Source organism: Hyaena hyaena, unplaced genomic scaffold (genome assembly GCF_003009895.1).
Source record: "Hyaena hyaena isolate Hyena2069 unplaced genomic scaffold, ASM300989v1 scaffold_601, whole genome shotgun sequence".
Taxonomy (NCBI): domain Eukaryota; kingdom Metazoa; phylum Chordata; class Mammalia; order Carnivora; family Hyaenidae; genus Hyaena; species Hyaena hyaena.
Genome location: NW_024081232.1, coordinates 417,329 through 441,114, shown reverse-complemented (window position 1 = coordinate 441,114; position 23,786 = coordinate 417,329). Strand labels below are relative to the sequence as shown.

At 38.2% G+C, this 23,786-nt stretch overlaps 1 protein-coding gene across 3 annotated transcripts in view; it reads left to right on the top strand.

Annotated features, from left to right (window-relative positions):
* The window catches only part of MIGA1 (mitoguardin 1), a 94,114-nt gene that overhangs the window by 59,045 nt on the left and 11,283 nt on the right, over nucleotides 1–23,786 (top strand). For all 3 annotated transcript variants that reach the window (XM_039257071.1, XM_039257069.1, XM_039257070.1), the window contains exons 8-12: nucleotides 967–1,067; nucleotides 19,379–19,497; nucleotides 19,757–19,829; nucleotides 20,519–20,605; nucleotides 22,667–22,765. In XM_039257071.1, the coding sequence (XP_039113002.1) occupies nucleotides 967–1,067; nucleotides 19,379–19,497; nucleotides 19,757–19,829; nucleotides 20,519–20,605; nucleotides 22,667–22,765 (479 nt within the window). The remainder of the gene's footprint in view (nucleotides 1–966; nucleotides 1,068–19,378; nucleotides 19,498–19,756; nucleotides 19,830–20,518; nucleotides 20,606–22,666; nucleotides 22,766–23,786) is intronic.

The following is a 23,786-nucleotide window of genomic DNA, read 5'->3' as shown; positions in this document are numbered from 1 at the left end:
AATAGGCAGACTATCTTGGCATGGCCAGATTAACCTTTTGTCAATGTATTTAAACTTTTTCAGCCCTTATAATCATTGGAACAGTTGTATTTGACCTTCAAGTAACCAGAGTAAACAACAGCTCTGATTGTTTTTGACCTTTCAGTCCTTTAACATAGTCCTTAAGGACTGAAGAATAAGTTCTTCTTGAATTGTTTTAATTGATCAGTTTATCACAGGTAACTGGCCAGACAGCATTTCATGTTAATAATTCATTTAATTTGAATGAATCTACCAGTTCTCACTATTTGGGCAAGGCCACTTGCAACTAATTTGCTCTGTTTCAGACTCTCTTTGATATGTGCTGATTTTACAACATATCATAGGTAATCCAACTTAAGTTATTATTTACCAGTTTAAGTTATTACATATTCAGAAGCTTTTTAAATCTGATATTAAGTTTAATTAATCCCCTTTCAAAGTAAAAATGCCTGTTTTATAGCACTTTCTCCTCTGCTTGGCAGCATTTCAGAATCACTTAAGCAGTGAACACACTTTGAGAATCTTATCAGATTATATCCCATTGGTTTGTATTTATTGGCTTTCTTTTAGGTTCCAGCCTGAATAAAGATGGAAGAAAGGGAGGGAGAGAAGGAGGGAGAAAGAGAGAAAGAAAAGACAGGCATACTATAGAATGTCAGTGACAAACACTATCAATTTCTTTTTTTTTTTTTAATATTTTTATTTATTTCTAGGAGACAGAGAGAGAGACAGCGTGAGCAGGGGAGGGTCAGAGAGAGAGGGAGATACAGACTGTGAAATAGGCTCCAGGCTCTGAGCTGGCAGTCAGCACAGAGCCCGACGCGGGGCTCGAACCCACGGACTGCGAGATCATGACCTAAGTGAAAGTCGGACGCTCAACCGACTAAGCCACCCAGGCGCCCCAAACACTATCAATTTCTTATCTTTTCTTCTTTTACTTTTAAGATAAAGATACAGATGTCACCATGAAGGGGAATGTGGATGAATTTGGCCTGCGAGATACCTTGAGCATTGCATCAACTGATTCCTTTGCTTCAGCAGCAGAGGTAGGACTGAGAATTCCTCATTCTTTGTCACCCAGGGAGTACAGCTTTGCTGTTGTGCTGAATATCAGTGGCCATTTATGTAGCATCTACTATGTGGTAGATACCAGGCTACAAAGATGAATATACTATGAACATGAGTTTTCAAGGGAGCGTATAGTCATTTTAGAGAGGTGAACATGTAAACACGTACTTGAGAGGGGTACTGTCATATACTGTGGATTATGGCTGAGGCATGTAATATCTTCATAGAAAGTAATATAATTAGAACTCTTAAAGATGTTTAGATTCTTTAGCTTAGAAATCATACTTCCAGATATTTTTTTCAAGAAGGTGATCAGATTCAAAGATTTACTTATAAAAATAATCACTATAGCATTTTAACAATAATGAAAAACTGGAACTAGTCTAATGCCAAATTATTGCGCATACATAATTGAAATATTGTACTGCCAAAAGCATGTTTCCATTTACTTTTAATGGCATGGGAATGTATTTTACATCAAAAAAAGTGGTATATAGTCTCTATGTAGAGAGTATGATTGTAATTTAGTAATACAAGAACAGAAAAACGTGTGTAGTATATTGTATAAGTGTTTAGACAGACAAAAAAAGGTTAGATATAAATACACCAGTTGTAAACAATGATGATCAATGAATTATAAATTTATGGGCAGTTTGTTTTCTACTGTGATTTAAATTTTGTATCAAAAGAGAATGCTTGTAGGGGCACGTGGGTGGCCCAGTCTGTTAAGTGACCAACACTTGGTTTTAGCTCAGGTCATGATCTCATAGTTTATGGGATCCAGCCCCACAGCAGGCTCTAGGCTGACAGCATGGAGCCTGCTTGGGATTCTCTCTCCTCTCTGCCGCCCCCCTTTCCTCTCTCTCTCAAAATAAATAAACATTAAAAAAATTTCTTCAAGGATCTCCTGGGTGGCTCAGTTGGGTAAGTGTCCGACTTCAGCTCAGGTCATGATCTCACAGTTCGTGGGTTCAAGCCCTGTATCGGTCTCTTTGCTGACAGCTCACAGCCTGGAGCCTGCTTCAGATTCTGTGTCTCCCTCTCTCTCTGCCCCTCCCCCGCTCACTGTCTGTCTCTGTCTCTCAAAATAAAAGACATAAAAATTTTTAAAAAAATTTTTTTCTTCAAATGAAAAGAGAGTGCTTGCAGAGTTCACATCTTTTTATACTTATTTTCTACATAAAGCAAATTTAAAAATCACATACATTCAGTTTTATCTTAGAATAATTTTATTTTGGGGGCACCTGGGTGGCTCAGTTGGTTAAGTGTTGACTTCGGCTCAGGTCATGATTTTGTGGTCTGTGAGTTCAAGGCCCCACATCAGGCTCTGTGCTGACAGCTGAGAGCCTGGAGCCTGCTTAGGATTCTTTCTCTCTCTATGTCTCTCAAAAATAAATAAACATTAAAAAAAAATTTATTTTTATGGTAGATTTTGGATATCAATGCTGTCTTTTTTCATATAAATAGTATCAGATATCTGTAATTCATGCTGTAGTGTGGAAAGCTATATTCTAATACCCTATACCCCAAGCTTTGATTCTGCCTTTTTAAGAATATTTTTAATATTTATTTGTTCCGCAGAGAGAGGGAGAGAGACAGAGTGTAAATGGGGGAGGGACAGAGAAAGAGAGGGCAATACAGAATCTGAAGCAGGCTCCAGGCTCCCAGCTGTCAGCACAGAGCCTGATGTGGGCCTGGAACTCACGAACCATGAGATCATGACCGAAGACGAAGTGGGACGCTTAACTGACTAAGCCACCCAAGTGCCCCTGATTCTGCCTTTTTTAAAGCTGTAGTGATCATAATCTTTAATCTTTTCAAAAATTTTCTTTTATATATATTTTAGCTATTGCTTAAAAGTATTATCTCCTGAATTATTTATATCTTCCTTATATTTTATAAGTTTGCAGTAGAAAAATATGTCTTCTTTTATAGAAAAGCTATTTCTGCCCATTTACTATTTGATATAGACAGCTTTATTTTTCTGTTCTTTTGTAAAATTCTTTTCCAGTTTTATTGAAATATAATTGATATACAATGCATAATTGTAAGGTATACAATGTGATGATCTTATACACATGTATTGTGAAATAATTACCATAGTAAGATTAGTTAATATGTCCATCACCTCACAGGATTATGTGGGGGAGAGGTAAGAATGTTTAAGATATACTCTCTTAGCAACTTTCCAGTATATAATATAGTTTTGTTAACTGTAGTTGCCATGCTTTGCAGTAGATTCCCAGGAGTTTTTCATCTTCTCACTAGAAGTTTTTACTCTTTGACCAACATCTCCCATTTCCCTCAACCCTCATCCCCTTGCAGGCACCATTTTACTCTCTGTTTCTGTGGGTTTCACTTTTTCAGATTCTACATGTAAATGATAGAATGTAGTATTTGTCTTTCTCTGCCTGATTTATTTCACTTAGCATTATACCTTCAAGGTCCATCCATTGTCACAAATCACAGGATTTCCTTCTCTACCATGAGTGAATGATATACTTTCGTGGCTCAAACCCATGAACCGTAAGATCATGACCTGAGCTGAAATTAAAAGCCAGATACCCGGGGTGCCAGGGTGGCTCAGTCAGTTGAGCATCTAACTTTGGCTCAGGTTATGATCTCGCGGTCTGTGTGTTCGAGCCCCACATCAGGCTCTGTGCTGGCAGCTCAGAGCCTGGATCCTGCTTCAGATTCTGTGTCTCCCTCTCTCTCTGCCCTCCCCTGCTCATGCTTTGTCTCTTTCTGTCTCTCAAATATAAATAAATATTTTTAAAAATTTTATTAAAAAAAAAAGTCAGACACCCAACTGACTGAGCCACCCAGGTGCCTTGGGTCTTATATTCAACCATTTTGTCACTCTGTGCCTTCTAATTGAAGGGTTTAATCTATTGGCTTTCAAAGTGATTATTTTTAAAAAAAAAATTTTTTTTAATGTTTATTTTTGAGAGAGACAGAGTATGAGCAAGGGAGGGGCAGAGAGAGAGGGAGACACAGAATCCAAAGCAGGCCCCCAGCTTCCAAGCTGTCAGCCCAGAGGCTGATGAGGGGCTCGAACTCACAAACTGTGAGATCATGACCTGAGCCGAAGTCAGACACTTAACCGACTAAGCCACCCAGGCACCCCCAAAGTAATTGATAAGTATGTACTTATTGTCACTTTGTTACTTGTTTTACGGTTGTTTTGTAGTTCCTCTCTGTTCCTTTCTTTTGTTCTTTTCTTTCAAGGATTGCTGGTTTTATTTAGTGATATACTTGGATTCTATTCTCTTTATTTTTTGCATATGTATTACTGGTTTTTGATTTGTGGTTACTGTTAGTTTTGTAATAATGTCTTAGGCATATAGCAGTCTATATTAAGTTGATGGTCATTAAAGTTTAACCCATTTGTTTACTTCTCTCCCCCTTCCCCAACATTTTAGGTATATGGTGTCATGATTTATATTCTTTTATTGTGTGAGTCCCTTGACTGATTTTTATAGATATACTTATTTTTACTGCTTTTGTGCTCCCTACTTTTCTTATTCCTGCATATAGTCTTTCCACTCAAAGAGCCCCCTTTAACATTTCTTGTCGGGCTGGTTTAGTAGTCATGAATTCCTTTTAACTTTTGTTTTTCTAGGAAACTCTTTATCTCTCCTTCTATTCTGAATGATAGCCTTGCTGGATAGAGTATTCTAGGTTGTGATTTTTATTTTTTTCTTTAAGCGCTTTGAATATATCATGGCATTCCCTTTGGCCTGCAAAGTTTCTGGTGAAAAATCAGCTGATAGCCATTTGGAGTTTTTCTTTTATGTAACTATTTTATTTTCTCTTGCTGCTTTAGAAATTCTCTCTTTATCTCTACTTTTTGCCATTTTAATTACTATGTGTCTTGGTGTGGGCCTCCTTGGATTGATCTTGGTTTGGGGACTCTCTGTGCCTCATGGATCTGGATGTCTGCTTCCTTCCCCACATTTTAAGCTATTATTTCTTCAAATACATTTTCTGCCTTTTTTTTTTTCCCTCTCTGCTCCTTCTAGGATCCTTATAATGTGAATGTTATTACACTTGATGGTGTTGCTGAGTACCTTTAGTCTGTTTTCATTTATTATTGTTATATTTTCTCTCTCCTGTTCAGCTTGATGGCTTTCCATCATTGTGTCTTCCAGGTCACAGATTCGTTTTCTGCTTCCTGTAGTCCTGTATTTATTCCATCTAATGTTTTGGGGGGGGGAAGGAGGAAGAGAGAGACCATGTGCACATGAGCAGGAGAGGGAGAATCTCAAACAGGTTCCACACCCAGTGGAGAGCCCACTGTGGGGCTTGATTTCATGACTGTGAGATCATGACCTGAGCTGAAACAAGAGTTGAAAACCCAACTGATTGAGCCACTCAGGCACCCCCATCTAGTTACTGAATTCTTCATCTCTGATTGATTCTTTTTTATGTTTTCTATTTGTTTTTTGAGGTCCTCCACTTTCTCTCAAGTTCAGTGAGTATCTTTATGGCCATTACTTTAAATTCTCTATCAGGCATATTACTTATCTCTATTTTATTTAGCTCACTTACTGTGATTTTGTCCTTTTCCTTCATTTGGGAGATATTCCTCTGTGTCCTCATTTTGTCCAACTCTGTGTCTAGCTCTATGTCTAAGTCAGCACTGTCTCCTGCTCTTCAAAGTAGTGGGCTTATTTTATATGGAACTACAAAAGACCCCGAATATCCAAAGTTAATATTGAAAAAGAAAACCAAAGTGGAAGGTATCAAATCCCAGACTTTAGCCTCTACTACAAAGCTGTAATCATCAAGACAGTATTGTTTTGGCACAAAAATAGACACATATACTAATGGATTAGAATAGAGAATTCATAATTGGTCCTATAATTGTATTTCTTTTTAATCTTTGACAAAGCGGGAAAGAGTATCCAATGGAAAAAAGACAGTATCTTTAACAAATGGTGCTGGGAGAACTGGACAGCAACATGCCGAAGGATGAAAGTAGACCACTTTCTTAGACCATACACAAAAATAAACTCAAAATGGATGAAAGACCTAAATGTGAAACAGGAAACCATCAAAACTCTAAAGGAGAAAGCAGGCAACAACCTCTTCGGCCTTAGCCGCAGCAGTTTCTTACTTGACACATCTCTAAAGGCAAGGGAATTAAAAGCAAAAATGAACTATTGGGACCTCATCAAGATCATCAAGATAAAAAGATTCTGCACTACAAAGGAAACAGTCAACAAAACTAAAAGGCAATTGATGGAATGGGAAGAGATACTTGCAAATGACGTATTAGATAAAGGGCTAGTATCTAAAATCTATAAAGAACTTACCAACTCAACACCCAAAAAACAAATAATCCTTTGAAGAAATGGGCGGAAGACACGAATAGACGCTTTTCAAAAGAAGACATCCATATGGCCAGCAGACACATGGAAAGATGCTCAATGTCACTCATCATCAGGGAAACACAAATCAAAGCCACACTGAGATACCACCTCACAATAGTCATAGTGGCTAAAATGAGCAAATCAGGAAACTACAGATGCTGGTGAGGATGTGGAGAAACGGGAACTCTCTTGCACTGTTGGTGGGAATGCAAACTGATGCAGCTGTTCTGGAAAACAGTGTGGAGCGTCCTCAGAACATCGAAAATAGAACTACCCTATGATCCAGCAATAGCACTGCTAGGAATTTACCCAAGGAATATGGAGTGCTGATGCATAGGGACACATGTACCCCAGTATTTATAGCAGCACTTTTAACAATATTCAAATTATGGAAAAAGCCTAAATGTCCATCAGTTGATGAATGGATAAAGAAGTTGTGGTTTATATATACAATGGAATACTACTTGGCAATGGGAAAGAATGAAATCATACCATTTGCAGCAACGTGGATGGTACTAGAAGGTATTATGCTGAGTGAAGTAAGTCAGTCAGAGAGGGACAGATATCATGTTTTCACTCATGTGGAAGTTAAGAAACTTAACAGAAAACCATGGGAGAAGGAAAGGGAGAAACATAGTTATAAGCAGAGAGGGAGGGAGGCAAACCACAAGAGATTCTTAAATACAGAGAACAAACTGAGGGGGAGGGGGATGAGGGAGAGAGGAAAATGGGTGATGGGCATTGAGGAGGGCACTTGTTGGGATGAACACTGGGTGTTATATGTAAGCTAGTTTGACAATAAATTATATTTTAAAAAGAGGGGGAAAAAGTAGTGGGCTTATGAAGAAGAGGTCCTGTAGTGCCCTGTAGTGCAGTCTTCCCTATTGACCAGAAACTGGTGCTTCAGGGGTGTCTCCTATGTGTTTTGCTAGTGCCCTGCTATTGTGGGTAAGCCTCTGTTGCCTTCAGTCCAGAGTGTGATGTGCCTCTCTTTGCCTGTTGTGGGCAGGGTTTAGTCCCTTTGTTGTTAGTGGGCCAGTCTGGGGCCTTGGGCTTGAGTTGGGTCAGACCAGGAGTTTGTCAGAGATGCAGTAGCACTGAACTGCAGGGCACTTTCCCTGTGTTGTCCCCTGAGAAGCTTTCACTATTGGGAAGGTCCTACAGTCAGACCTGATATCTGCCTCCATCCCACTGCTGGAACCACATTCAGATGGTTATATGTGTTTTGTTTTGTTTTTCCTTCTCCCAGAGCTAGAGTCACTTTGGAGTTGTGCTGGCCCCTGTCAGGGCTGCTTGCAGACTGCCAGGCTCATGGCATCATTTTGGATGGGCTCCATTCAAGTGCGTATTGTAGGGGATAAGACTCAAGAGAACACAGGATCAGGGTGGTATGTTAGCAAGGTTTGTGCAAGTCTGCTATGGGAGGAGACTCGGAGGAAGGACCTGTGGGAGAGGGCGTGTCTGCAAGAGAATGTCAGGATGGGGTACAGTGTTAGCAAGTTATTTGTGGAATATTGGTGCTTCACTCGTTACTACAAGTGTCCATGTATCTAGGCTGGGTGCTCGGGGAGGGAAACTGTGCCTGCCATCTCCTTTGTTTTTTGAGAATTCTCCCAAAGATCCACGCCCCTCCAGTACATGCTCTGAGATCAGTAAACAAATCTCCCTCCCGTATGCTCCAGGCATTAAAAAAAAAATTTTTTTTTTTAAATATTTTATTTGTTTCTGAGGTAGAGAGACAGCGTGAGCAGGGGAGGGTCAGAGAGAGAGGGAGACACAGAATCTTAAACAGGCTCCAGACTCTGAGCTAGCTGTCAGCACAGAGCCCAATGCAGGGCTTGAACCCATGAACCGTGAGATCATGACCTGAGCCAAAGTCCGACGCTCAACCGACTGAGCCACCCAGGCGCCCCTCTCCAGGCATTTTTAAAGTGCTGCTTCTATGCAGTATCTCAGCAGGCTGTTTATTGTACTGTCTCTTTAAAGGTGAGGGCTCAATTTACTGTTTCCTTCTGGCTCATACAGAACCAAGCCTGCTGTTTTTAAAGTTGCAGGTGTTAAGCTCTGCCAGTTGTAAGAACTTGTGAAATTTGGAGCAAAGCCTGTTTTACTCTGAAGGTTTAGGTGGCCTGAGTGCTTGGTGTGAGGATCTTTTTCTCTCCCCTCTCCATGTTGGTGGTATCACGATATCTCATGAACAGTCCTGTGAGTCCCTTTAGCTCCTGACTGCTGCTTTACCCCTCCTACCCATTTTGATGTGGCCTCTTCTTTACAGTTAGCTGCAGAGAGTTTGTTTTGCCAGTCTTCAATCATTTGGGGGGGGTGTTATTTACACTGATGTGGGTATTATTTAGTTGCATCCCTGGGATGAAGTGAGCATAGGATCTTCTTACTCTGCCATGTTCCTCTTAATTTTTCTTTCTGATTGATTGCTGTGAGTGTACAGAAATGTAGCTAATTTTTATTCATTGCCTTTGCATCCTGCAACTTTACCAAATTTGTTTATTAGTTCTAACAGTTTTTTGGTAATCTTTTAAAATTTTCTATTTTATTTAAGATTTTTTTAATGTTTATTTTTGAGAGAGAGAGATTGAAAGTGAGGGGAGGAGGGGCAGGGAGAGTGGGGGACTCCATAGTGACAGCAGAGAGCCCAATGCAGGGCTTGAACTCACAAACCATGAGATCATGATCTGAGCCGAAGTTGGACACTTAACCCACCTGGGCACCCTGGCACCCCCAAGATTTTCTATATGTAAGATCATGTCATGTGCACACAGGGACAGTTTTACTTTTTTCTTTCCAATTTCAATGCCTTTTCTTTCTTTTTCTTGCCTGATTGCTCTGGCTAGAACTTCAGTGCTATGTTGAATAGGAGTGGTGAGAATGGGCACCATTGTCTTAGTCTTAGGGGAAAAGCTTTCAGTCTTTCACGGTTTTTTTAAAGACATTTTTTTAAGTCTGTTTCTTTTGAGAGAGAGACAGAGAAAAGCACATGAAGAGGGGAGGGGCAGAGGAAAAGGGAGAGAGAGTGAGAAAGAGAATCCCAAGCGTGCTTTGCATTGCCAGCAGCCCGACATGGGTCTTGAACCCACAAACCGTGAGATCATGACCTTAGCTGAGATCAAGAACTGGATGCTTAGCTGACTGAGCCACCAGGCACCTCCAGTCTTTCATTATTAACTATGGCTTGTCATATATGGCTTTTATTGTGTTGAGGCATGTTTTTCCTGTACCCAATTTGTTGAGGGTTTTTTTTTTTTTATCATAAAAGGATGTTCTTTTTTTGTCAACTACTTTTTATCATTCTGTTCTGTAGATGCTCATGTCCTAGATGATTTATAAGGAGAATTGTTAGTCACTTTGCATTTTTCTGCCATGAAAAGTCATGTACCTAATTGCTTCAAAGTTTTTTCATAATATGCAACTTTAAAAAATATTATTTTGCCAAATGTTCATTATACTTACTTAATTGTTGAAGTTACAAAGATTTGATAAAAAGAATCCTTATGGAGGGATGCCTGGGTGGCTCAGTCGATTCAGCATCCGACTTCAGCTCAGGTCATGATCTCATGGTTCATGGGTTCAAGCCCTGCTTCTGGCTCTGTGCTGATAGCTCAGAGGCTGGAGGCTGCTTCTGATTCTGTGTGTGTGTCTCTCTCTGCCCCTCCCCTGCTCATGCCCTCTCTGTCTCTCAAAAATAAATAAATATTTTTGTAAAAAAAGAATCCTTATGGAAAAAAAACTACATGAACACCACAAGAAGGGCTCAACATTTGAGAAACATCCTAGGAATGTTTCTAGGATATACATGTATGATCTTGGAATATAAATGTTACAAGATATGTTCTTTTCTAAGAAATGTTAAGTTATTTTTAATTGCATGTCCTATATGCCAGATACTTAGATTCGAGGAAACTATTTTAATGAAGAAAGTTATTAAGAAAATAAGACTGGAACTCCTTGGGAAATAGACAGTTAGTGAAGAATTGAAAAATTTATTCAGAATTACCAGAAAGATTTCTTGCCTATTTAGATTAAAGAAATCCTGGCATAGAGTTTTCTCTGAGCTAGGTCAGTCATTCGTGAAAGTGATTAACAAGATTTTCCTATATAAGCTTTGCCAAACATTGGTTTGGAACTACAGCGTTTTTTCTCTGAAAAGCCTTTTTTTAATAATAGATTTACTGAGAATAACTCACATACTATAAAATTTTAAAAAGTGTATAGTTCAATGGATTTTAGTACATCCAGAGTTGTGCTACCAGTAACACTTTCTACTTCCAAAACATTTTTATCTCCCCAAAAAGAAGCCCCCACCTATTTGTAATCACTCCCTGTTCTCTCCTAACCCCCAACCTTTGCCAAGTACTAATCTACCTCTGCTCTAAGGATTTGCCTATTCTGACATTTCATATAAATAAAATCACGCAATATGTGACCTTTTGTTTTTTTATGTTCTTTCACTTAGCATAACATTTTCAGGTTCTGAATGTTAGGATACCACTGCATTGAATGCTCCCAGCTCTCCCATCTGTTAAAGAGATTGTCATTTAATAGGTAGAAACTAATACCGCAAAGAGTAATTTTTAGCTGTGGATTCAGTTTTTCTTAGAATTAACACTCTGCAGCATGTGTTTGTATTTAATTTATAAATAATAGAGGGGCGCCTGGGTGGCTTAGTCGGCTAAGCGTCCGACTTTCACTTAGGTCATGATCTCGCGGTTCGTGGGTTCGAGCCCCGCGTCGGGCTCTGTGCTGACTGCCAGCTCAGATCCTGGAGCCTGTTTCAGAGTCTGTGTCTCCCTCTCTCTCTGACCCTTCCCTGTTCACGCTGTCTATCTCTCTCTCTCCTAGAAATAAATAAAAATTAAAAATATATATATATATAAATAATAGAGAAAATTTTTAAAGAGAAAATTTTATTTTTTATAATCCACATACTTCTACTCATATGCTAATGGAAGCTTGGACAAAGGTTTTTAATACCTACCTCTCTGACTTGATAGCACTTGCTGATAGCAATCCAAAATAAGGCACTAATTATAATATACAAAATGATAAGGATAAATATTTAGAATAATCATAATCTAAAAAGGGAAAGCAGTATTTGCCATTTAAAATTTCTATATTTTTTATAAAATTTAGTTATTTTGAGCGAGAGCTAGAGAGAGGAAAGAGCAGGGGAGGGGCGAAGAGCAGGAGAGAGAGAAGGAGAATCCCAAGCCCGGAGCCCAATGTGGAGCTCAAACCCACAAATCGTGAGATCATGACCTGGGCTGAAACCAAGAGTCAGACATGTAAACTGACTGAGCCACCCAGGCGCCCCTAAAATTTCTACTTCTTGAATTATCTTCCTTTCTCTGGGACCAATTTTGTCTGTCATGGGCTTTCATTCTTGTGGTTTTCTTCCCAAATTTGAAAGCTTAATAGGTGACTGGATTGATGTTCTTAGGTAAATTGCGTAGGTTTACAGTGCTTTATAATGTTTGTCTCTCCTGTGAACAGGAAGATTAACGAGACTCCCTTTACTTCTTTGAGGTGTGATGATTGGCAGTCTTTCCTTTAGGATAATGGTCTGGAAATAGCTTAGTAGGCAGGGTGCACCTGGATACAGAATGAAAAGGGCATTATACTGGTAAGCCAATCAATTACCCTAGCAGACTTACTCTCTCCAGACAGATCAGATAATTTTTAAAGGGAAATGCTATTTGGTTGAAAATTTGTTTTTCTGCAAGTGGCCCTCCTATTCAGTGATGAAGGGGGAAGAGCAGGAATTACAATGATATGTGGGATCACTATAGTTGGACACACACTTTCATTTAACCTGCCATTTTAATCCCTTTTTCAGTCCTGTCTCATACCCGTCTTGATTCAAGCCTGGCGCTCTTTGAGACTCTGCTTAGCAAATGTCTCTCCCTTGATTATGTCTTCTCTTAAATGTATTCTGGACTAAGGGTTCCTCATCATTTTTTCATCTGTCCACATACTTCCACTTGCTTTTCAGTTTTTGGAAATTTGTGTCTTTTGCTGTTAGTATTGTTCCCACTAGTATGTGTATTAGTTACCTGTTGCTGTGTAATAAATTACCTAAAACTTACTGTCTTAAAACAATAATATGATTCAGTGTGGAGTTGGGGCTGGGGCCAAAGCTGTCAAGACCCCCCGGCCTCAGAGACATGTTCTGAATAGCAGGACTCCGCCCCAATTTGGGGGTTAATTCTGGATGTCCTTGATTTCCTGGGCTGAGGGCATATATCTTTGCATTAATCTAATAGTTATAGCCTTCTAAATCCTGGGAGCTCCATGCTTGGGGTCTAATGGAGGCTCAAGTGTTTGGGGAATTCTTTTCTTTCTTTCTTTCTTTCTTTCTTTATTTTTATTTAAGTTTTTATATTAAAGATTTTTAGGGGCACCTAGGTGGCTTAGTCGGTTAAGCGTCCGACTTTCGCTTAGGTCATGATCTCGTGGTTCGTGGGTTCGAGCCCCGCATCGGGCTCTGTGCTGACTGCCAGCTCAGAGCCTGGAGCCTGTTTCAGTCTGTGACTCCCTCTCTCTCTGACCCTCCCCTGCTCACGCTGTCTCTCTCTCTCCTAGAAATAAATAAAAATATTAAAAAAAAAAAATAAAGATTTTTAATGTTTATTTATTTTTGAGAGAGCGAGAGACAGAGTGCAAGCAGGGAAGGGGCAGAGAGAGAGGGAGACACAGAGCCTGAGCTGTCAGCACAGAGCTGAATACAGGGCTCGAACTTAGGAACCACAAGATCATGATCTGAGCTGAAGTCACATACTTAACTGACTGAGCAACCTGGGTGCCCCTTTTTTTATATTAATTTTTTAATGTTTATTTTTGAGACAGAGTTTGAGCAGAAGGGCAGAGAGAGAGGGAGACATAGAATGTGAAGCAGGCTCAGCAAACTGTCAGCACAAAGCCAGACACAGGGCTCAAAGTCATGAACTGTGAGCTCATGACCTGAGCCGAAGTTGGACGCTTAACCAACTGAGCCGCCCAGGTGCCCTGGAAATTATTTTCTTAAAATTCAAGTTTTATGGGATGGTATTTTAGAAGTCTTAGGCCTTAGGGTTAGTCCTGTGAGAATTGAGTCCTAAGGGCTAGTCCAGGGAGCCCTTTATTTTGGTATTTAATTCTGCACCTGCATATATTAGATGAGGAGTATCTTCTGGACTAAGCAAACCTACCAAAAGCAGCTGACCATCTTTCAAAATAAGAGAGTCCTGCTTGGAAAAATCAGCCAGGAGAAGCTACAAAATACTGCAAGAATATTGGTCTGGGTTTCAAGATGGCCAGGGAGGCCATTGAAGGCATGTACATTAACAAGAAATGCCCCTTTATTGGTATAAACAGACAGATTGTTTGGTATGATGACCAAGATGAAGATGCAGAGGACTGTTATCATCTGCCAGGACTACCTTCACCTAAATCCAAAAGTACAACTGCTTTGAGAAATGCCCTAAGGTTATGTCTGTGCACCTGTCCTCCTGCTTTGGAGACATTGAGGTCAGTGACACAGTCACATTGGGCAAGTGTCAGCCCTTGAGCAAGACCACATGCTTTTTTTTTTTTTTTTTTTTTTACAAATAGTTTATTGTCAAATTAGTTTCCACATAAGACCACATGCTTTTATGTGCTTGAGGTCAACAAAGCCACTGACACCAGGAAGGAGCTCCAGAAGTTGTGAGACTAAACACTTGCCCACTCCCCCAAACGAAGTATTTTCCCATACAACAGCAACAATAAACATTTACTATTGCATCATTTTTGAGGGTCATGAATTTGGAAGTGGCTTATCTGGGTGGTCCTGCTTGAGGTTTTTTGTGAAGTCGTGATCGAGTATGTTGGCTGGGGCTATAGTCATCTGAAGGTTTGACTGGAGCTAGAGCATCTGCTCCCAAGATAGCTCACTTGCGGCATGTTGGTGCTGCCTGTTGATAGGAGTCCTAAGTTACTTACTTAAGACTTTTCTACAGAACTGCTTAAGTGTTATCACATCTAGGACGTGACTTTCCCCCAGAAGAAGTGATCCAAGAGAGAGTGAGATGAAAGCAATGATTGTTATGTTCTAGCCTCAGAATTCACATTCACCATTTCTTTAGTATGCTGCTGATTACACAGGTTGACCCTATTCCATATGGAATGAAGTATGAGTACTAGAGAGAGTCATTGAGGGCTATTTTGGAGTGTGGTTATTGTGGGCATATTTCCTTTTTAATTTCTTTTGTGAGATAAGGGTAAACAGTCAGCCTGCTTTCTTTAACTGTAAGTCCTATTTGTCATTTTAGGTCATTGATTTGAAAGGAAAATGTAAACATATAAAAAATAGTCCATATTAAAATGGAACTTAGCCTATATCATGACACAACTTATACAGTTTTAGGACTTTAGACATTTCTTTTATGATTGTTCAGAGCCTTAAAAAATATTAAGGCTTTTAAAAATACTACTTCACATTCAGCAAAGTCATTGCTTGCTAAGGAAAACCTAACCAAGTCCCTCTTGCACCTCATTGAGAACAAGAGAAAAGTAATTCAGGATGTTGGAAATCTGCAGCTAACAAAACATTGTTTTCACTGATTGCTTCATTTATGGGTTTTTTCTGTTTTATCTGTTTTTATTGTTGCTGTTGTTATTGACTTATTTGATTTCTTATATGTTAGTTTTTAATGGTACTTGTGAACTATGGGAGATAACTAATGAGGCAGGATGGTGCTTTGGTATAAACCAATATATTACTTTTCTTTTTAAAAATATTAAAATAAGTTTTTGAAATGTGCCTTTTGGGGGAAGAATAATTTAGAAGTAAAGGACATTTCAAATCAAATTTTGGCTAGCAGAAAAAAAAACACCCCAAAACCTTTTTTCAAGGTAAATTGCACATTTCCATATGCTCATATGCTGGAATTAAACTGTGTTACTGACCTCTGCTTCATAAATAACATCTCAGCTATAGTAAAATGTTAATCTTTTTCTGAAACTTTAAAAAAAAGTTTTGGGAATTTTGTCAAAAAATTCTTCCTGTAAGATATATTCTAAAATGAGGATTTAAGCCATCATTTTAATAGTGTGCTTTTTGCTCTATGGAATGTAAGATTTATAATTTAAATTAATGTCTGAGTTGTCATGTCTTAAGGATTGATGATACTGTTAGTATCAAATATTCAGTATGATGTATTTTCACAGCTGCAAGCTTATCTCAAGAGTCTTATTTAAAAAATCACTTTAGCAAAATCAACAAATAAGCAAGGTAGACAAATAAATCAAGACTCGACTCTGGAATCTCTCATTGTTGGATTTATTCATTCTTATTAGTATAAGTTATTTTATGTAGAAAGTTTAACTGGAGGCCTATTTTCTTCCTTGGGATTTTTCTCTATTGGTAGGTGAACATAGATTCTTGTTTTGATAGTGGTACAAAAATTTACTTAATATCTAAAGAACTTCTAAGTTATTTTAAAACCTGTTAGGGTTTTTTAAACCTGAGGAACACTTTGCTTTTAGCATAATATATTTTCCTTAAATTATGAGAGGAACTGTTACTTAAAGTAGAGAATATATAATATCAGATATTATCATTTCTGTTTATGTTTTTGTTTTGTTTTTTGTTTTTGCCTCTGGTCTAATAGACATATTTATTACTATCTAAAATATGCTGATGCTTAAACTTCTTTCCCCTTGGCTTTTTGGATAAGGCTGATAAAATTATAGTATGATATTTAAGAGTATAAGCAAGCTCTGGAATTAATACCTGGGTTTAAATTCTACCATTTGGTTGTGGAACTTGGGACATGTTCTTGCTAATGTAAATCTCTTGTTTCCTCATCTGTAAGATGTGGATAATAATAGTATCTTCTTTATGAGTTGTAAAGATTAAGTGAGATTATCAACTTAACACATTTAGCACAGCTCTGGGTGCATATGAAGTGCCAAACCTACAGCATGGAGAAATACTTCTAGAACAATAAACTAAAAACCTCCAAAAATCTCCTTTACAAAAGCTATGAAAACACCAGCAAGAATTGCCAAAATCAAAATTTTAAGAATTCTGAAAATTAATGAAAAAATTCTAGAAATTTAAGGGGCATTTATTCAAGAAAAATGGCTTTGTGAGAACAGTGAACTTGTGGATTTTTAATTTGATCTATTCCCATCTCCCTCTCCTCCATAGTCTTGAAAACTAGCAAGCTCACAACTGTGGTAATTGCAAAAACCAGGAGCCTGGCAACCACCAAAAGAAACTTAATGGCTTTGGAGCTTCACAAAATTCTCACTGTTTTGACCTGTGTGGCAGCTCCCCACAAAGTTCCATTCTCAGGACTTTCTTTGATCTCTGTAGGAAGGACCTATCCCTATGGCCTTTGTCAAAAACAATCGGTGGCAATTGTTTAACATTACATACAGGAGGTGGTGATACCAATCAGGGCTAATAAGAGGCTGATCAAAACACTTAAAAGGAAAAATTGAAAAACGAGATTTTAACAGGGGGCTTTGAAAAGTTCCAGTATATTCCTGGGAATCTAGAAGGCCACAGGCATGCACAGGACTATGCATATGTCCAGGAAAGGCCTAGCAGTCCCCAGCCCCTCACTGCTGGCTGACCTTGATATTCTGTATAAGTGGGGAATAAAATTTCAGGCAGAAAAAAGAGAAAAATGATTAATTGGAATTTATCAAAAGTAAAAACTCTTGTGCTTTAAAGGACACCAACAAGAAAGTGGAAAAAAAAAACAGCATATTTCTCCCAATATTGAGAGAAATACTTATAAATCATGTACCTTGTAAAGATACATGTCCAGAATATATAATGAATGGTTACCACTCAACCATAAATGGACAAAGGATTTGAATAGACATTTCTCCAAAGAAGATATACAGAAGCCAGTGTGGAGATGAAAGATGCTCAAAATTGTTAGTCATTAGAGAAACTAAAGAACACTTAACACCCACTAGAGTGGCTACAATGTAAAAAATGGACAATAATAGTTATTGGTGAGGGTGTGCAAAAATCTAAATCATTGTGCATCCCTACTGGGAATGGAACATGGTGGGGTCTCTTTGCAAAGCAATTTGGCAGTTCCTCAAAAAGTTAGAGTTACCATCTGACCCCTCCTCTCTTAGGTATATACTCAAAAGAATTGAAAACATTAAAAACTTTTACACAAATGTTCAAAGCAGACTTATTCATGATAACCAAAAGTGGAAACAACTTACATTTCTATCATTTGAAGAATGGAGAAAAAAAAAGTGGTATATCTATATAATTTTGCCATAAAAAAGAATGACGTACTGATACTAGCTACATCTTAGATGGATCATGAAAACATTATGCTAAGTGAGAGAAATCAAACACAAAAGGCCACATATTGTTTGGCTTCACTTACATGAAGTTTCCAAAGTAGGAAACTCTAGAGACAGTGAGTAGATTAGTTTCCAGGGGCTAGAGAGAAGAGGGAATGAAGAATGACTGATAATGGGTACAGAGGTCCCTGTTGGGGTGGTAAAAATAGTCTGGAACTAGAAGGCGGTGCTAATTGCATAACTCAGTGAATATACTACAAAAACACTGAATTGTACACTGAAAAAGATGAGTTTTACACTATATGAGCTGTATCTCCATAAAGCTGTTATTAAAAGACAAAACATGGAAAGAAAAAAACAGGGGTACCTGAGTGGCTCAGTCAGTTGAGTGTCCCACTCTTGGTTTTGGCTCATATCTCACTCAACCTCATGTGGGAGTTTGAGCCCCACATCGGGTTCTGTGCAGACAGGACGTAGCCTGTTTGGTAGTCAGTCACTCCCTCTCTCTCTCTGCCCCTCCTGGCTTGCACTCTCTCTCTCAGGATAAATAAATAAACATTTAAAACATACACACACAAAACAACAGAGGCACCTAGGTGGGTCAGTTGGTTAAGTGTCTGACTTTGGTTCAGATCATGATCTCACAGCTCATGAGTTCGAGCCCCAAATCGGACTCTTTGTGGACAGCTCAGAGCCTGGGGTCTGCTTTGGATTCTGTGTGTCCCTCTCTTTCTGCCCCTCCCCTGCTCACGCTCTGTCTCTGTCTCTCAAAAATAAATAAACATTGAAAATAATTTTTTTTAACACAAAACAACAGAACGGGCACCTGGATGGCTCAGTTGGTAAAGCATGTGAGTCTTGATCTCAAGATTGTTAGTTTGAGCCCCACAATGAGTGTAGAGATTACTTAAAAATTAAAAAACTTTTTTTTTGAAGCAAACAACACCACCAAAAACCCTACAGCATGTCATTTAAATGGATCACTTAGTATTGAAAAATAAAAATCACTCCAAAGCCTTCTTGCTTAGTGGGCTCTTCTATAGTGTTTGCAGTTGTTATTTTTAATGAATTGTCAGAAGACTGGAATTTCATTTGTAGAGCTGTATGTGAACCAGAGTCGTATGACTGTTTTTCAGTTATTCAAAGGTTAGTCAGAACTGGATATGAGAAAAAATTCTTTAGAATTAGCCAAATTGAGATTTCAGTATTTTTGTAGAAAGTTTTACTTCAGTCACAATTGTGAGTTATAATATCTTTGAGCATTCTTTGCATGATAAAATCCTCCCCTCTTTTTTGATGCTTCATCTTCTGCTATTTGTATTGGTGAACTGTAAGATAGTTTTCTTTGTATCCTGTGGGTTTAAGCTACTGAATTCAAACCTTATTATAAAGTTGTACTCCTTCTTCAACTGAATTTTGAAATTCATTTGTAAAAGCTGTAAAATTCAGTTGTAACATTTAGCTGTAAAATCTTATTGAATTATTTTTATGGTTTAATCGAATTGAGTACACTTTGATGTTAGCAAGATCCTATTTCCCATCTTTTATAAAGTTTTCTTCCTTGTATCAGGGGAATGTGTTGTAACCTGCTGTATTCCTAGCTTGCAGAACACCGAGAAGCACGGCACGCGTATAGCCTGGAGTCGCTCTGCCACTGCCCTTTTTATGAAGAAGCCATGCATCTAGTTGAAGAAGGGAAAATTTACTCGAGAGTGCTTAGGTACCATTTCAGTCTTGCTTTTGTTTATGAAAAACATTAAGTTGCTGTTGCTATGTTTGTGTAATATTTATCAAAGATGTTTATGAGAATGGGGGCAAATGTTTTTTAGGCTGAAAAAAATTTTTTACATGGTTGTCAGTATTGAAAAGACATGTGTTTTATATTAAGGTCTGGAGGTTAAGCCTTGTTTGAGTCCACATTTGTAGTGGGCTTGATCTTGAATGCAGTTTAATGGTTGTCTTCCCTGTTTACTACATAGAACTGAAATGTTGGAGTGCCTAGGAGACAGTGATTTTCTTGCCAAACTTCACTGTATTCGACAGGCTTTTCAGGTATTTTTTTTTTTTTTTTAACATTAAGTGACTTCACCTAGCCACTCATCCCCACCTTCATGCTATAGAACCTAGCCGTATATAAACAAAGCAACTCTTTGCTCTTCATTATCCTTATTTTTAATGGCAAGTATAAAATCTACTAAGTTTATTTTCCCTGCTTCCTATTTCCTTTCATTAGTCTTCATTTTTCTTTGCCCTGTGCCATGGCTTCCCAGGTCCACCACACTTTGTCAAACAGGGTATTTTGATACTGGAGATGTGTACAAATGGCTGCTTAAAATAAAATACCTTTCTTATTATCAATTAGTGTGTTTTCTAGATTGCTTTTTATTTGAATCAATCGTAAAATCATTGATTTCCTAAAATGAAATAAAATCCTTTAAGAAAAAAAGTAGCCTTGTTTTTCTATGTTTTGGGGACTATGTAACATTTATTTTGGATTTTCTAATATTGAACAGAATTTAAATTCATATTATTTCCCTTTAATCTTTTTTATTATAGGTTTCAAGAGCTCTTTTTATTTTAGTAAATTGCAACATTCTCTGTGGTCTACATGCTGAGATAGTGCCACATACAGTGCATTGACTGTAGCAGGGTCGCTTATGCGTAGATGTGCTGTAAAATCAAATGTCCGTTCAAATTAATTATTGGTTTCTTTTTTCTTTGGGGTTGAATATTTTTTTTAGGTAATACTTTCGGAAACCACCAACAGGATATTCCTTGCTGAGAGTGGAAGGAAAATTTTGTCAGCATTAATTGTGAAAGCACGAAAGGTAAACTTGTTTTCTTGGTACGTTTTTTATTGTTGTTCCAGTTGAACTAAAGATTACAGTACATTGAATTTTTATTCAAAGAAAACGTTTTTGCAGATCATTGCAGAGGCGCACATACTAAAAATCAGTTAATAAAAATAACAATAAATTATCAAAGAACATGATTTCGTCTTGGGTTGACTTAGTGTCTACATATGAAGTCTACACTATTTTGATCAAGTTGTCGCTCATAAATTATTCCCAGTTTTCTATAAAGTCTGTGAATGTCCTGTTGAGAGTCATTGTTAGATATGCCACAACTACCACTATTGTTATTTCTAATCCTTCCTCTCTTACTTCCCTCAAATCCTGGTTGCTAAGGTTCTAGGAAATAGAAGTGGTCTCAGAAATCTGGAGATACAAATTGAGTAGCCTCTTACTCTTACTCATGGGGCTGAATGAGGCAGAGCAATTGCAAGAACTTTATTAAGACTGTAAGGAACCACTTCCCTTTAGGCAAGCTGTATCCAGATGTTGAGAAAAAAATCAAATGAAACAGGGCTTTCTTGAGCCACTTGGAACACCTGGTTTTCTGGCCCAGTTCTTTTCTTTTGTTTTTTCTTTTTTTTAAATATTTTATTGTCAAGTTAGCTAACATGCAGTATATACAGTGTGTTCTTGGCATTGAGAGTACATTCCTGTGATTCATCACTTACATACAACACCCAGTACTCATCCCAACAAGTACCCTCCTCACTGCCCATCACTCATTTTCCCTGCTCACCCCCTGCCTCCCTGCCTCCCCACCTCCTTCCACCCTCAGTTTGTTCTCTGTATTTAAAAGTCTCTTATGGTTTGCCTCCTTCTCTGTTTATAACTTTTTTTTTTCCCTTCCCCCATAGTCTTCTGTTAAGTTTCTCAACTTCCACTTATGAGTGAAAACATATCTGTCTTTCTCTGACTGATGTATTTCACATCCATGTTGTTGCAAATGGCATGACTTCATTCTTTTTCATCACCAAGTAGTATTCCATTGTGTATATATACCACATCTTCTTTATCCATTCATCAGTTGATGGACATTTGGACTCTTTCCATAATTTGGCTATTGTTGATAGTGCTGCTATAAACATTGGGGTACATGTGCCCCTATGAAGCAGCACTCCTGTATCCTTTGGATAAATTCCTTGTAGAGCTATTGCTGGGTCATAGGGTAGCTCTATATTTAATTTTTTAAGGAACCTCTACACTGTTTTCCAGAGTGGCTACACCAGTTGGTATTCCCACCAACAATGCAAGAGTAACCCAATTCTTTTGAACCTCAATTACTTCATTTGCATAATAGAATTATATTTATGGTACACTATTGAGAGGGTTCTTACGATGATTAATTAAAAGGTAAGTAGGGGGGCGCCTGGGTGGCTCAGTCAGTTAAGTGTCCTACTCTTGATTTAGGCTCAGGTCATGATCTTACAGTTCATGAGTTTGAACCCCACGTTGGGCCCTTTGCTGACAGCTCAGAGCCTGGAGCCTGCTTCGGATTCTGTGTCTCCATCTCTCTTTGCCCCTCCCCTTCTTGTGCTCACATTCTCTCTCTCTCAAAAATAAAAAAAAATTAAAAATAAGTAAATAAGTGCAAAATAAATGTAAGGTGATATTAACTGCTTGCAATTCCCATTGTAAATCTTATGTTGCTTCCTTGGCCTTCCCCTGACAGATTAAAACCAGTGATTTCAACTAGAGATTCTCTAAAAGGAGTAGAACTGCATCAAAAGCATCACAGTATCTGCTGTAACCCAAGTTTTCATCCTAAGAACTGACCTAAACTGGCATACATATTTGATTAGTAAGCAGTGTGCTTATGACATCTTACTAATGTTCTTAGTCTTGGCTCCTGCCATATGTTGGAATAACAAAATATTAAACCAAGTGAATATGGCATATCTTGAAAATGTATTTTAATTCAGTTACTTAATAGAATTAAGATCTAACAAACATACTTGAAGAGTAACTCATTTGCTTTGTAGGCTTGAGCTTTGTTATAAGGTTAAGTTTAGGATTAAAATGTGTTTTCTTCTACAGAATCCAAAGAAGTTTGAAGATGTTTTTGATGAAATGATATATTTTTTAGAGCAGACTGATCACTGGGATAGTACTGAAATGGAACTTGCTGCTAGAGGAGTAAGTTTAAATTTTTTATAATATTCATTCCCCTTAGTTATATACATATAATATTTACATTATCTGGGGCCACTATTTCCTTGTCCCTGTTAAATGAGAGTAAAGCCAATTATGTGGTGTGGTTATGACAGTCATAAAAAATAGCAACCATAGTCTTTATAGCAATAGTTGAAAATGTTTTTTTAAGCTCACCATTCTTTCCTTCCTTCCTTCTTTCATCCATCAATGAGAAGGCCCTAGCAGGATGGTCGTGGTGATCTGTGCAAGGTTGGCTTTGAGTGGGACAACAGACTTCTTAGAGAGGCCAGGGGATTGGCTACTCAGTATCAAACAAATAACTAAATATATTGAGAATAATGGGAGCCAGGTTTCTCACTATCACAGAAGGAAGGTATAAAAAGCTAGGGTTGGAATTGGAGCTGTCCGTGTGGATTTGTAGTTTCCCAGATAGTTAGAGAGACAGACAGACAGCTGCAGAAAGAAATATAAAGGTTTGCATATATATAAGCCTACTTAGAGTTCCTAGTTTGTTCACTGAGAGGATCTGGTAGCAGCAACACCTCAAAAGAAATTATTTCTAGCACATGGAGCTTGTCTTCTAAGTACCACTCTTCACTAAATGGAAGGAGGACTCCTTGGAAAAATGGCTGATCTCAGAACTGGGATAGGAGAAGTCCATGATGAGCCTGGAACATTTTGTAACAGAAGCTTAAAGAATGAGTTTGCAAGGGGCTGAAAGGCTTTCTAGGCAGAGAAAAACGTCGGTACACAGAGACATAATCTTTCTTTTTGTGGTGTTCCCTCACTTGGTGAAGGAATTGGTATCCATGCAGTTGTGTGGCCAGAACCTGGGATTCCACCCTCACACCCCCCTGGTCCTTGCCTGCTCTGTCATATTTATGTGTAGGTTTGGTCAGTTTTAACCTCTAAATCTTTTTGCTTTTTCTTCAACTTCTCTCTTACCTGCCATTGCCATTGTAGCCTTAGCAACTACTCTTTTCCCTGGACCACTTCAGTCTTT